Source organism: Stigmatopora nigra, chromosome 13 (genome assembly GCF_051989575.1).
Source record: "Stigmatopora nigra isolate UIUO_SnigA chromosome 13, RoL_Snig_1.1, whole genome shotgun sequence".
In the NCBI taxonomy this organism is placed as follows: Eukaryota; Metazoa; Chordata; class Actinopteri; order Syngnathiformes; family Syngnathidae; genus Stigmatopora; species Stigmatopora nigra.
The window spans coordinates 4,035,696-4,048,875 of record NC_135520.1 but is presented as its reverse complement, the minus strand read 5'-3'; the positions used below and the strand labels follow the sequence as shown (position 1 = coordinate 4,048,875).

The 13,180-nt window shown below is 38.6% G+C and overlaps 1 protein-coding gene across 1 annotated transcript in view; it reads right to left on the bottom strand.

Annotated features, from left to right (window-relative positions):
• Positions 1-978: 978 nt before the first annotated feature.
• prkcha (protein kinase C, eta, a) overlaps positions 979-13,180 on the bottom strand; it is a 17,608-nt gene continuing 5,406 nt past the window's right edge. The window contains exons 4-16 of the mRNA XM_077730799.1: positions 11,366-11,429; positions 10,554-10,707; positions 10,434-10,468; positions 10,292-10,365; positions 9,186-9,315; positions 8,958-9,094; positions 8,734-8,862; positions 8,470-8,643; positions 6,967-7,121; positions 5,206-5,344; positions 4,378-4,566; positions 2,151-2,297; positions 979-2,060 (exon numbers count right to left, since the gene is read on the bottom strand). Of these exons, the coding sequence (XP_077586925.1) occupies positions 1,911-2,060; positions 2,151-2,297; positions 4,378-4,566; positions 5,206-5,344; positions 6,967-7,121; positions 8,470-8,643; positions 8,734-8,862; positions 8,958-9,094; positions 9,186-9,315; positions 10,292-10,365; positions 10,434-10,468; positions 10,554-10,707; positions 11,366-11,429 (1,677 nt within the window). The 3' untranslated portion in view covers positions 979-1,910. The remainder of the gene's footprint in view (positions 2,061-2,150; positions 2,298-4,377; positions 4,567-5,205; positions 5,345-6,966; positions 7,122-8,469; positions 8,644-8,733; positions 8,863-8,957; positions 9,095-9,185; positions 9,316-10,291; positions 10,366-10,433; positions 10,469-10,553; positions 10,708-11,365; positions 11,430-13,180) is intronic.

Below are 13,180 nucleotides of genomic sequence, written 5' to 3'. Positions count from 1 at the left end.
TGAGTGGCCAAAATATATTTACTTTCATACATATTTGTGGTTTATATCAGAAATGTTTTTTTTTTTTGTAAATCTCATTATTGGTACTCTACCCAAAAAGACTGTCTGCAAATGTATGATTTGCTAGCGCTTCAATCATTCCCATTAGAATTTTTTTTAGAATATGCTGAATGTGACCTTAATTCTCATGTTTATTATTGATGCAAAACATAAAATAAAAACAATACAAAAAATGATTGCAAAGTGTTTTTCATCCGTGGTCTGCTTTTTTTTTAATGCATGAGGGACCATCCTGATTCAATTAGTCAGCACAGACAGCCACTGCTGGCAGCCACGAGTTAGTCTTGGTAATAAAATTAGAACTCCCATTTCTATATTACCTGAGGAAAACTGCCAAAGTGGTTTGAATGAATGGCTAAACAAAACTTAAGGCCATTTAATCGTGTCTCATTCTTTCACTGTGATAGGCCGCACCATCATGAATGCGACACAATGTCCTGAATATCGATATGCCGTCGAGGACTCGCTTTGATCGATACTTATATTGGATAAAACTAAGTCCCAGGAAATGTGAACAGTAATGCCCCCTTTAAAGTTTGAACATTAAATATTGACATAGTTAAATCTGAACCACATTGTACGATGTGTTCACTTCAAAATTTCACTTAACTGGCAAGAAAATGGTTACGTTTTCAACCAAACCCACACAATGGCCACATAGTAGGGGGTCTAAAGAGATAAACAGATGCAGACTTCTTCCTTAAATGTAACAGGAAGTGCAGTTGTTCTTTTAAAGGGTGGGCAATCCATATCAGGGCCAGGTTGTTTAGTTTCCCATTGAACAAGAAAGACCCCCTTTCTTTTTATGTTTAAAAGATTGTTTTTGTATCGACAGCTTCTGCTTTCAAGCGCCACACAAAAGGATAATTCACTTTTCTCGTCTTACTATACTCTTCAAAAAGGATGACGATGACGCAGTACGGTTTCCTGTTTATTTTCCACCCCTTTCCACTAAATTCAGTAGATGCGTCAATTTTGGCTAGAAATGTACAGAAATGATTTATCAGGGTGAGACAGAAATATTGATTCAGAATCGTCTGTTTTACAGGTTTGGATTAAGAGTCTACTGTGTGCTCCAGGACCTTGACTGGGTGCCAGATTTTCTTTTGTTCGGTTCAGGAAGGCAGCAAATAAAGGCATACGAGTGGTAAAAAACAAGAACAAAAAAAAAACAAAGATGACACACTGTACATAATAATTGAAGAGTTGCAAAATGCAATCTTTGGTGGGCAGACGACTACCGGTGTGTTGAAACTTTTACAGTTCCCATCTCAGTCAAGAGTGAATCACCAATGCTTTTACCACAATTGAAATCTTGCATCATCTCCAAGATTCTCTACAGAATCTGAATATGACAAGACAGGGAGGTGAGTGTCTTACTCTCCCATAAACAAGACTTAATCACAATTATTGAGTCGCTTGATTTGTTTTAAGATCAAACGGTAATACCAGCTTTTAATTTTATTCACTTAGCGAGAATGGCTTGATGGGTATTTTTTTCCAGAGTGGTGTATCACGGGAAAAAAAATATTCCACACACGCAGCTCTGTAGGGAATTACTGGTCGTCGTCGTCTAATAAAACAGAATTGCTGAAGCACAATTTCTTTCGATGTTAAGATGACGGAAGATGAATGCCAAACCCTTGGTTCAAATGGCTCTTCCAAAAGGAGGTGAAAATGCATGCATACAAATAAAAATATCATGTAAAAAAAATATATGTGCAAGTCCATCACGCCAAATGATGGTCCCAACCAAAATGCCGTTTGGGAGCGTGACGTTGTCACGTCTGTGGGGAATGTAACGCGCCTGTACGAGCGAGAAGTGCCTCAGACAAGGATCGAGTAAGCTTTTAGTTCTCCAGCATCAGAGGTGACGTGTATGAAAAGTCTTCAAACTCATCTTGATTGATGGCAGAGATGTGGGGGTCATCGATGGGCGTGAGGGTGGGCTCCTCTCTCGTAAAGTCCGAGTCAAAGTTATTGACGTCCTCTGGCGTTTTCTGCGAAGGACAGCGTGCAAAAGTCAAGGTGAGTGGACTGTGTATTAGAACTGCTTGCTATTCATGAAGACAGATTTTGATGTGGCGTACAATCTTTGGCTTGAAAGGGGGCTCGATTGCTCTACGATTCAGCAAATCCCAATCAATGCTCTTGAAAAAGGCTTGGGAGGTCACAGCGATTTCTCCGCCCTCTGATGGAACACAACCAAGGCGTCGGTCTGGATTTTTGGTCAAGAACTGCGGAGACACAAATGTAGAGCAACTAAATCAATGTGAAATACCTCAAAACGATTATAGAAAGTTAGGAACCAAATGGGCCCCTTGGATGAGTGGTTGACTTGAGTGGTTCGATTCCAGGTGTGGACGTTCTTGCGTGTAGTTTGCATGTTTTCCCAGGGCTTTATGGGTTTGAAAAATAGAAACAGCATGCCGTTGAAATAGAGCTTTTACGGTGGAGGATGTTAACTGAGATAGGCTGCAACACCCCATGTGACCCTTGTGAGGATAAGCAATATGGACAATTATTGAATGAATGAAAAAAAATGACCAGTGAGCTTGCAATTGATTTTTCGGATAATCATTTCAGCCAGAGAATCTCCTCGATGATGTACTTTAGGAGGGTAATGCCTAAACTGGAGCCAGTCCAAGATGACACAAAATATCACCACCTCATGCACAAAAACACAGTGATTTGTGTCTTGGTGCACTACATGACACACTGGCTATGGAAAGTTCAGCTTGCTTCGACCTTCTCAGCTTCCCCCCGTGTTACGCACAAAGAAACAATAAAAGCATAAATCACAGGGAGGTCTGACAAGTGCTCCTGGGTGTGACCAGAAATGAAAGACAATTTTGTTTTGACTTGCCTTCAGCGAGAAAGCAAACAAGCAAATGTATTTTGGAGTGGGATATTGAGATAAGGTGCACGCAGATTAAGGCATCCAATGACATTCAGACGAAGCCGACAAAACTAATGAGCCTTTGAGTCCCCAGCGACAGTTTCCAGATAAACCCTAAAGTCATTGGAAAGATAAATTCCATTTCCTGAATCAGTCACTTTTAGTGCCTTTCAACAAAAACCTAGATTAAGTCAAGGTAAAGAAAATATTTGAAAATGTCACTGAGCATAAACTGAATCCCAGAATTTGAAAATATATTGTTAAATTAATTTGGTATGGCGGTATAATTGTTTAATTCTTAAATACACTTTACAAGGATGTTTAAAAAAAAATATTGTTATTGCTGTTGTCATTGTTATTATTATTGTTGTCTGTATCATTGTTTTTGTTATTAGTATTACTATCATTGTTGCCATTATTATTATTATTGTTGTTGTCATTATAATTGTTGTTGTCATTATTATTATTGTTGTTGACATTAATGTTGTTATTGTTGTTGACATTAATGTTGTTGACATTATTGTTGTTGTTGACATTATTGTTGTTGACATTATTGTTGTTGACATCATTGTAGTCTGTCTAGTTTGAGCTCATCAGTAGTCCAATCATTTGGAAATGGGAGGTTGGCAGCAAGGGCATATTCATTCATCCACTGTCACCCCTCCCAGTTCCAAAGGATTGGACCTCTCTCTCTCGCAGTCTGTGACAGCCAATGACTTAAGGCCATATGGTAAACAATGGTTGCCGTCCTAACAGATCCAATAGAACAACGGGAGCTCGCTCATTGATTCTGCTGAGGGGAAAAAGAAAAACCTTGCAGCGGATCAACGATCATTTTAAATAGAACCGCGTGTTTGAAATCCACTCACACTTTTTACGTAACAGGTGACATAAATGAGCTCAGTGCAGCCCTTCTTCTTCCAGCATGTTGGAGTAACAACATGCGTAAGGGAGGCGGGCATATTTATAGCCAGTTAACTGAGACTGGGCATTGGACCATGCCTTAATATACTTATGTAAGACTCGGTCCTAACAGCTGGTTGGAGCAGCGTTCGTAAGCCTGCCCGCTACTCTACAGTCAGTCTGAAGCGTGACACATATTAAAGCAAACAAAGCAGAACAAAGAAGCCTACTGCGATTTCTACTCTGCACAGCTACAGAGGAATGTGGCAAATTGATCATTTTGTTAATGATCCCTGTCTGAAGTCTTATCCTCTGCAACTCGGGACACAAACCGAGTGAGAAATGGATTTTTCTCTATCATTAGTTCGACGTGGAAAAACGAAACGGGTCCAACAGATGCAATCAGGGGGAGACCAAATGCCTGCCAAGGACAGAAAGTGACTCACATCCCGATTTGTGAGTGCACCTTTTTCAAGAATGGCGACAGTAAATAAAAGAAGTCAACGGGGACCCACCGCTTTGAGGATATCCACCGACTCGTCACTGAGCCAGGGGGCGTAAGAAATTTCTTCATTGCGGATCGCCTCGAACAAGTCGTCTTCATTTTCGGCCTCAAAGGGCGCGTGGCCTTGCAGCATCTCGTACAACAGTACCCCCAATGCCCACCAGTCAACAGAGGGCCCGTACTCCAACTCCATGAGGATCTGGGAGGAGAAAAATAGTCTCGATTTATTAGGAATTATTCAACTAAATCATGGTTGTCCATCTCCTTGTGCCCTGCGATTGGCTGGCTACCAATTCAGGGTGTTGTCCCCCGCCTCTGGCCCGGAGACAGCTGGGATAGGCTCCAGCACCCCCCCGTGACCTTATTGTGTGGATAAAGCGGTTTAGAAGATGAGATGAGAGATTTTTAAACCTTTATTTTGTCTAGTTTTTATTAAGATTTTAGTTTTAGCACAAGTAAACAGAATCAGAAACTGCATGGTTTCAATTAGATTAAAACTTTATTTCATCCCGTATTAAGGAGTATTAGTATTAGTTTATTATTATTATTATATTAGTCTTTTTATGTCGAATATTTAAAGTTTGAAGGGTGGGACATACAATGTTCAATTTTACAATTAGCCATAATATACAGAAAATCCTTAAAAATGAAGGCCAAACAGTGTAGATGTTAAGGTAAATTCTAATGAGTATATTGGCAGTATTGGTTGAAATGTAACTGAATTTTTCTACTTTCCAGTTAATCATGAGTCTGTCCAAGGTGGAAGGGGAGAGGAATTATCTCATTGGCAGTGTTTGCCTTTCTATCTTTTTAAAAAGGTCAATAAGTCTGAACTAACCTCAGGGGCAATGTAATCAGGGGTGCCGCAGAAAGTCCTGGCTCCAGTGCCTTCAGATATGCCTTCCTTGCACATGCCAAAGTCTGCCAGTTTACAATGGCCATCCTTGTCAAGAAGAACGTTATCCAGCTTTAAATCCCTGGAAAGGCATCACAAAGACATTGAAAAAGGTGACAGTATTTGCTCTGTGACTCGATCATTTTTTTTTCTCCTTCAGACGGATCAATGGAAGGGTGAGAGAGGAAGAGGCTGGAGGCTATTTAGTGATCAAAATCCAACATACATCCAACCTGTCAAATCTGTAGCAGGGTCAAGAAGGGCGGGAAAGATCGTTTGAGGGCTGATTGTCTGACCATATCGGGAAAGAAGAAGCCTTTATCATTCAAATGGCCTTATAGACGGGTAAAAAAAAGGGGAAAGCAACATTGTGTTTACTTACTTTGATTGGACAAGGACCAAATAAAGCTAAAAAGCACTCTGCGATACGTTTTAAACAAGGCTGATATACTACAGGAAGGCTGTGCCATTGTGTACCAAGAATACCAGTGGGTTTTTTTCAGGGATGATGTGAATTTTGAAATATCGCGCTAATTTTTCCTTAAACTAAATAATTGCAAGGAAACAACATGAGCTGTTAATTGTATTGACATAAATGCAAAATCCAGTTTCTTTGCCAGCAGAGCTGTCAAAAAAACACCGCAATAAATTAAGTGGGAGCGGAAGCCTTCTTTCTACCCAGAAGAACTGAAATGGTGCCAATGATTCAGAGTTTTGGCAGTTGTAAAATTTTAATAAAGGTACAAAACGAGAATTTCCATGTAGTAGTAAAATAACCAAAAGGAGTTCAAAAAAACAGACAGAACAGCAGTGGTTTTCTAAACTGACTCAACTGACTTAAGAATTTCCAGGGGGAAAAAACAGAGATGATTCTACTCTTCAGGAATTATGAGAGGAACTTTTTTAATTTTTTTTTTACAAAAGTTCATAGAGAAAGAAACTCCGATCTTATCCTTTCCTTTCCTGTAAATTGTGTTGTGGCTTGCAAGCAGCATTGTTCTCTGGGGCAAGTCATGCTTTATGACATGCCACACTTGTGACTGACACATTGGCAGGCTAAGTATAACTCAGGTTTTATCATTAAAACACGTGATGGCTTTTATCACAAACTGCCATAACGCCTCAACAACAGTCAGGTAACTGGCAGAAAAGACAATACACTTACTTTAAAAGAGTTTGTCACTAGCCTAATGCCTTCAATACCAAAGTATGAGTTAAAATCCACATTTATTGCTAACTACATTAAAGAAAGATTGCAGGGGACAATACGTATGTTGCTGCTATGGACAGTGGATTGTTTTATATTCATCGTGACTTGTACAAAAACTGCAGTGTTTATGACGGTGATCTTTAGGCATGGAGAAGACATGCGCGTGGAGGACGGAAAATAAATTAACAACATGCTATACAATGTACATACAGTATGTGTAATGTACAGTATGTACACTATAAGTAGTTCATGAGTATGTTGAGGACATATAATGCAAGGTTGGAAGATGGACACATGTTTGACGCAATACAAAACATTCATTGTATTGTTTTAATTATAAAACAGTATTATAGAACACCTCACTTGATAAATTCATCTCAGTTCAGTTCCAAGAATATTTCTTCATAATAAGTAAGATTTTCACTATGATTTGACTTTTTTAGAGGCAGATTTATGTATGTGTGTGTGTGCATAAATGTGTGTGTCAATCATACCGATAGATTATCCCTTTGCCGTGGAGGAACATTAGCGCAGAGGTGATCTCAGCTGTGTAAAAACACGCCCGAGGTTCATCAAATCTTCTGGACTTTTGAATATGGAACATTAAATCTCCACCATTTACAAACTCCATCACAAAGAAGAGACGGTCCTGTGAAATAAAAAAGAGATATAACTTAAATTTGTGGACAGCGCACCCAAAAATATACCAATTGTCTCAAGAGAAGAGAATTTGCGTTATCAGTCGTGACTTGTCATGAGGCCAAACTCTTTTTCAAGGGCATGGAGGCAGCTCATATACTTCACGTAGCTGTAATGGATTGCTGTGCAACTAAATGTGGTTTGAAGTTAGTAGAGTGAAAAAAATATTGATCAAATCCATAAATCTTTCGTTCTCATTACAGGCCGCGGTCGCCATGTAATGTAGAAATAAGAGCCGGCCGGGGGGGAAGAAGAGTATAGACTGAAGGATGTGATGAACGGGACTGCCTGTAAAGTTTCATCAATTGCTCAGACAAGCAGCAAACTGTGCACAGAGCTGCAAGCGGAGGAGAAATCTCCTTTTCTACATTCAATCATGACGAGGACCAAGCATTAAAAGCATCTTTGGTAAGGTCAAGGATGTAAATTAGCTAAATAAAAGTAAAGAAGCCAAAATCGCAATCACTATCTTTGACTTAGTCGTTAACAAATGAAGGAGGCCACTTTTACTTCCTACGACAATTTCCTTTCATGTTATTTTAAAGTGTGCCTAAACACATAACACACACGGGTTTCCTGTCTTGGTCTAAAAGAGCACATGACGTATTGAAACTAAGCCACTGCAGACTGTACCGCTATGATTGGGCCAAAGGAGCTTCAGAGTTAATACTTGTCTTAATGCGACACTATTCCAAACCGGTGTGAAATAGGTCAGCAGAGGCTCTATAAGTATACCAAAACAAGATTAAGACTCCTCAGGTAAAAAAGAAAATGGGTATGCAACCTGCACGCTCTTCAATTTGACAAGTTGATAACTGCTGCCACCTTTTGAACAAGAAATATAATGCATTACTGAACTATTAAAATAGAGATGCATAATAGAGAGCTGTCTACTGTGGTGACCTTTAAAGGGATTAAAAGAACTGGGATTTAAAATCAAGTTTCATGTATCCACATAGACAAATCTTAAGTATAATTATGCCATTTTAAGTAGTATGCAACAGAAAATATTCGGATTGAAAGTAAACAAAAGGTCTTCTATTATACATTGGATATATTCATTTTAGTTTAGAATGTTTCCAATATAAATAATTCTAACCAATCAAAGTAATTTATGGACTTAGTTTATAAAAATGTATGCAATCCTACAATACATACATCATGTGGTGTTATATGTAAAAGCCAAATTTCCAAGGTAAGAGTTTTGTTTTCGTCATTTAAATTGAATGCAGTGATGTAAAACTTTGCCTGTCAAAGGTTAATAGATTCAGGTACGAGGGTTTCTTTTCTATACTGACCATAGTTTGGAAGCAGCAGTACAGCTGTGTGAGGTACGGGTGCAAGCTTGCCATTGACAAAACCCTCTTTTCAGTCATGGTACACTCCATATCATCGTCCTGTAAGATGATGTCCTTTTTCAATACCTTGATGGCAAAAACCTTATCTTTGCTGTTGAGTCGAGCAAGCATGACCTGCAAAAAGAACAAGTATATGTTTTCCTTTCAGACATTTTTGACCAAAAAAACACATTTACGGTCAAACCTTTCAAACATCTTTCCCACCTTGCCGAAGCTCCCTTTGCCAAGCACTTGCAGAAATGTAAAGTCAGAGATGCCGAATTGACGGACCTCTGCTGGCTTTTTTATACTCATCCACCTTTCAGTGGGCTTCCTAATCACGGTTGGACCAAGCTGTAAACACAAAAGGAATAGGAAAAACTTTTGAGTGTAATCATGGCCATGATAAATTGGAATTGTATTTACTTGAGTTCAGAGAATGCTCATACATGTGGAGCGTATTTTTCAGAGATTTGTCCAGTTTCTATTCCCATCTGCGCCATCCGGTTAGACAGTTCAGCAGTGTCGACTCCACAGTTTTGGGCGACATTTACTTCGCACCGTATGTGAACATTAAGTTTACAGCCTGGAAAATGAACATTTAAAGAGCAGAAAGATTATACGAGGCAAAGCAGAGTGAGAGACGTGCGCCAAAGTTTTCATTTTAGCCATCTTACTATCGCACTGCAGGCCCTGCCGGACAAATCCCCACAGCAGTGATCCACAATGATTACAGAAAGTGGGACTCTTGTAGGTGTGGATGTTGAACTGGTGAGGGAGGTTAATGCTGAAGCCGGAGCATATAGACTGTAAAAGATTGCAGCAACAACAAAAATTGCATTGTTGTTATACTATCATTTGTCTATAAATATTACTGAAGCCTTTCCGTGTGAACATCCGTGGCAACGTAATGCAAAATTTCACAATTGGTGTTCAAAATATTGACCATGGAATATCAGAGGTCAAGAAAGTAAAAATGTCCCGTATTTTCCGCACTATAAGGTGCATGGCCCATCTTAAAAGTTGGGTCATGTATATGACATGTATATGTATATGCATACTGGATTAAAAGACACAGTAGTAGCAGTGGTGGTAGTAGTAGTGTCGTGGGAGATTATGTTATACTACATCCACTAGGTGGAACTGTGGTAGCAGTAGTAGTAGGGGGTTGTGTTATAATACATCCACTAGGTGGAGCTGAAGTAGTAGTAGTTGTTGCTGTGTTATACATACACAAGATGAAGCAGCAGTAATAGCAATGGGGAGTGCTGTATACGTCCACTATCTGTAGTAGCAGTATTGTGTTGTGTTGTATCCATTAGATGGAGCTGTAGTGGTAGCTGTAGGGGGTTGTGTTATATATACACTAGATTGAGCTGCAGTAGTAGTAGTAGTAGTAATAGTAGTTGTGGTTAGGGGTTGTGTTCTACATCAACTAGATGAGGGTTATGGGGTGGCAAGTCTGTCTTTTAGGTTGGCAATTTGTATCTGAATCCTCAGTTTTATAGACTACTAACGATAATGCTGGCACCAAATAAATACATAAAGTGGGTGTACAATATTGGCCTTTCACCAACTTAAGCTGTCGTTGAGCTCATCGCCAAATATGTTCATTTAAAGAAAACTGATGACTGATTCCAGTGAATCACTGTCTTAAGGGGAACCATTACACTATCGCTATCTACTGTAAAGCCTGGTCAAAGAGCTGAATTTCATTATTGCAAATAACATCATAAGATATCTGGAACTGAAAAACAAATAGGAGAAAAGGAAGTGACACTACCTGTGATCTTTTCATGCGTGGACAGACAGTGACGACGTGTTGGTGGCAACGCTTGTGAACCACACATGTACAAACTATAGTGGGGAGAAATCCAAATCAGAAATAAAGCTCGACTCTAAGCAGAATAAGAAAATAAGATCACCTTGGCACTGGTAGCCTTGCTTTCCAAATACACCCCTGTAGAAAAGGGCAGATAAAAAAAAAAACACATTTAGGTTCACGCCTGGGTTAGTGAAATCTTGTTAATGACAAATTTGCCCACCAGATGAAGTCTTTGCAGTGGAAACAGAAGGTGGGCTGGCGGAGAAAAGTGGACATGAATTTGTGACCGTTAACCTGGTGGACTTTCCGTCTCACGGCCCCCTGACGCCTCCTGTTAAACTCTTTGTGGTTTTTGGGCGATTCAACGGCCTCATCTGTAGACAAGCGGAAACAATTACAGCATGAACTAGAATGAATTTAATGTGCATCTGCTATTGACCCTTTTCAATTCTTTTGAAAAAAACTAATATAACAAAAACAAAACAAAAAACATACCAAACTAGTCAAGTCACGGTAAAATAATTCCTTATTGTAACATAGATACACGTCTAGTATGGGAGTAATTCACAAACTGTGTGGTTTGAGAATATGTGCAGTGAGGTAATTCAAATTTAGAAAATTTCTATACACTTGAAAACAATTGAAATAAAAAAAAATCAAAATCAAGTTTAATTTTGAAGTCTTTAATAAAATAAGAAAAAACATCTTTTTATATTGTTTAACATGGGGTGGGATCTAAAGTTTAACAAAAAAAAAATATGATTGTGGTTTTTCCACCTAAAATCTGTTTAAAAAAACATTTGTCAGACAAAAACTGTGCTCCCCACTGTTATTTCTTTACTGTTGAGTGACAGGCTGTCCATAAGAGTAAGTAAAAAAAATAAAAGTCAAAAGGGATTTTGTCTAGCACCATAAATTGTACTAAAAGATGAGCATTCACAGCCGGTCTTCCCAGTTTGAATGAATTGGATGACTATTATTGTCAATGGGTAAAATATGACAAAAAAAGCATTTAGCAGTGACCTCACTCACCATCAATGAAGGATCCATTGAGCTTGATAAAGACGTAAATGCTGCCTTCAGGCTCCAAATCCATCTGCAGATTAACAAGCAAAACACCATTTTTATTGTCATTGGAATACCGAGTTCTATTAAGCCACAATTCCTATTTGTGTGACGGCATCAAAATGTAAACCAACTGATTAAACTTGTGTAATGTTTAACGTACGTTTGAATGTTTGTAATGTCAATCAAAATAAACTAATAATTAAATTTTGGAAAAACTATTGATACATGAACTGAGTAAATACTGTGAGTTAATGCAACTTCAAAAAGAATAAGAATTTAAACAACTTGACGAAGACAGTAAAACAGGTCAAACAGGTTGTGCTGGTTTTCAAGGTGTGTTGCTAACTAGAGAGGGATGCCACTAATGAGGAATATCCAGTATATGTACCAGGAAAAGTTTTTTTTCTCTATAAGTCTAGGCTTTGAGCTGTCATTCAGAGTACATGTCATTATACAGTTTTGAAATGAAAGCAGGGTTCTCAAAAGGTATTTAAACAAAGAAATTTGATGAAAAGCAGAATCATACAGCATATTATTGACACATGGATATTTCTCGATTGGAATCCCGCCCTGCATTTATCAAAGTCTTAAAAGATAAAAGCAATTAATCTGCTCTGGCATGACAGAATCTAAGTGCCAAATTTGACACAGTTGACCTACTCAGCAGACCTGAACTGCGGATAGGGCTCACGGACATTTTCCAAATCAGATTTACAAAACAGGTATGTATTTCTATTTATCAATCCGAAACTGTAAACAAAACATCACATTTGGAGTTCCTCAAGTGTCTGTTCTCCGACAGCTTTAATTAACATCCACATGCTTCTTTTCAATTACAACATCTCTTTCATTTCAAGTTGTCAATTGTGCAACTATGTTTAGAGATGCTGAAAATTGACATATAGTATGCCCTTTTTTTCAGGTTCACATTACTCATAGGTGTCATGATAAAAAAAAAAAAACTGTCCCACATAACCATAGCGAGAATTCGAGATTTGCATTGATAATAATGTGAGCAGATCCTTTCGTATGATAACATCGTAGCTCTTCCTACTAGAACAGACATGGGCAAACTACGGCCCGCGGGCCACATCCCGGACTGCTAGGCCTTTTAATCCGGTCCGCCGACGTTGTCCAAAATGTTTCTCTTATTTCTTAATACATTCATTTTTGCCTTACTTTGTACTTTATACTTTTTACTTTAATGATGAGTGATGAGTATGTTAATACTTTAGTCCTTTCTTTCTGTTTATGTTTCATAGGTACTGTTAACGGATGCACTTTTTTATATGTATCATATCTTGTGCTGACCCGGCTCAATCTGTCAAATATTTAAAGTCAATGTGGCCCCCAAGCCGAAAAGTTTGCCCACCCCTGTACTAGAAGATGCTCTTTCTATGCAGTCTGTTGGCTGGGTTACTCACAGAAGATATGTCATGGGAGAGCTTTGTTCAACAAGCGGAATTATCGGTAAAATTCAAAAGGACTCGCTTATTGACACGTTTTTGCAGATGACAAAAGGTTGTTGTGTAATTTCACACTTGAGCGGCAAGGCCCTTCCTGACACATCTATTTGCACACATGAAAAAAATGAATGTTGAAATACACCCTTAAAGTAAAATTTTCACACAAATCACATATTGACTGGTTTCCGTTGTTGATATTTTGGTAAACTGCAAAATGTGACCCGGGTACAGCAATATTTGTCAAAGTGACCCATTTTTCTGAATGGAGGCTTTTTTAAAGAATTAAAGTACAGTTTCATTTTCTTAAAGAGTT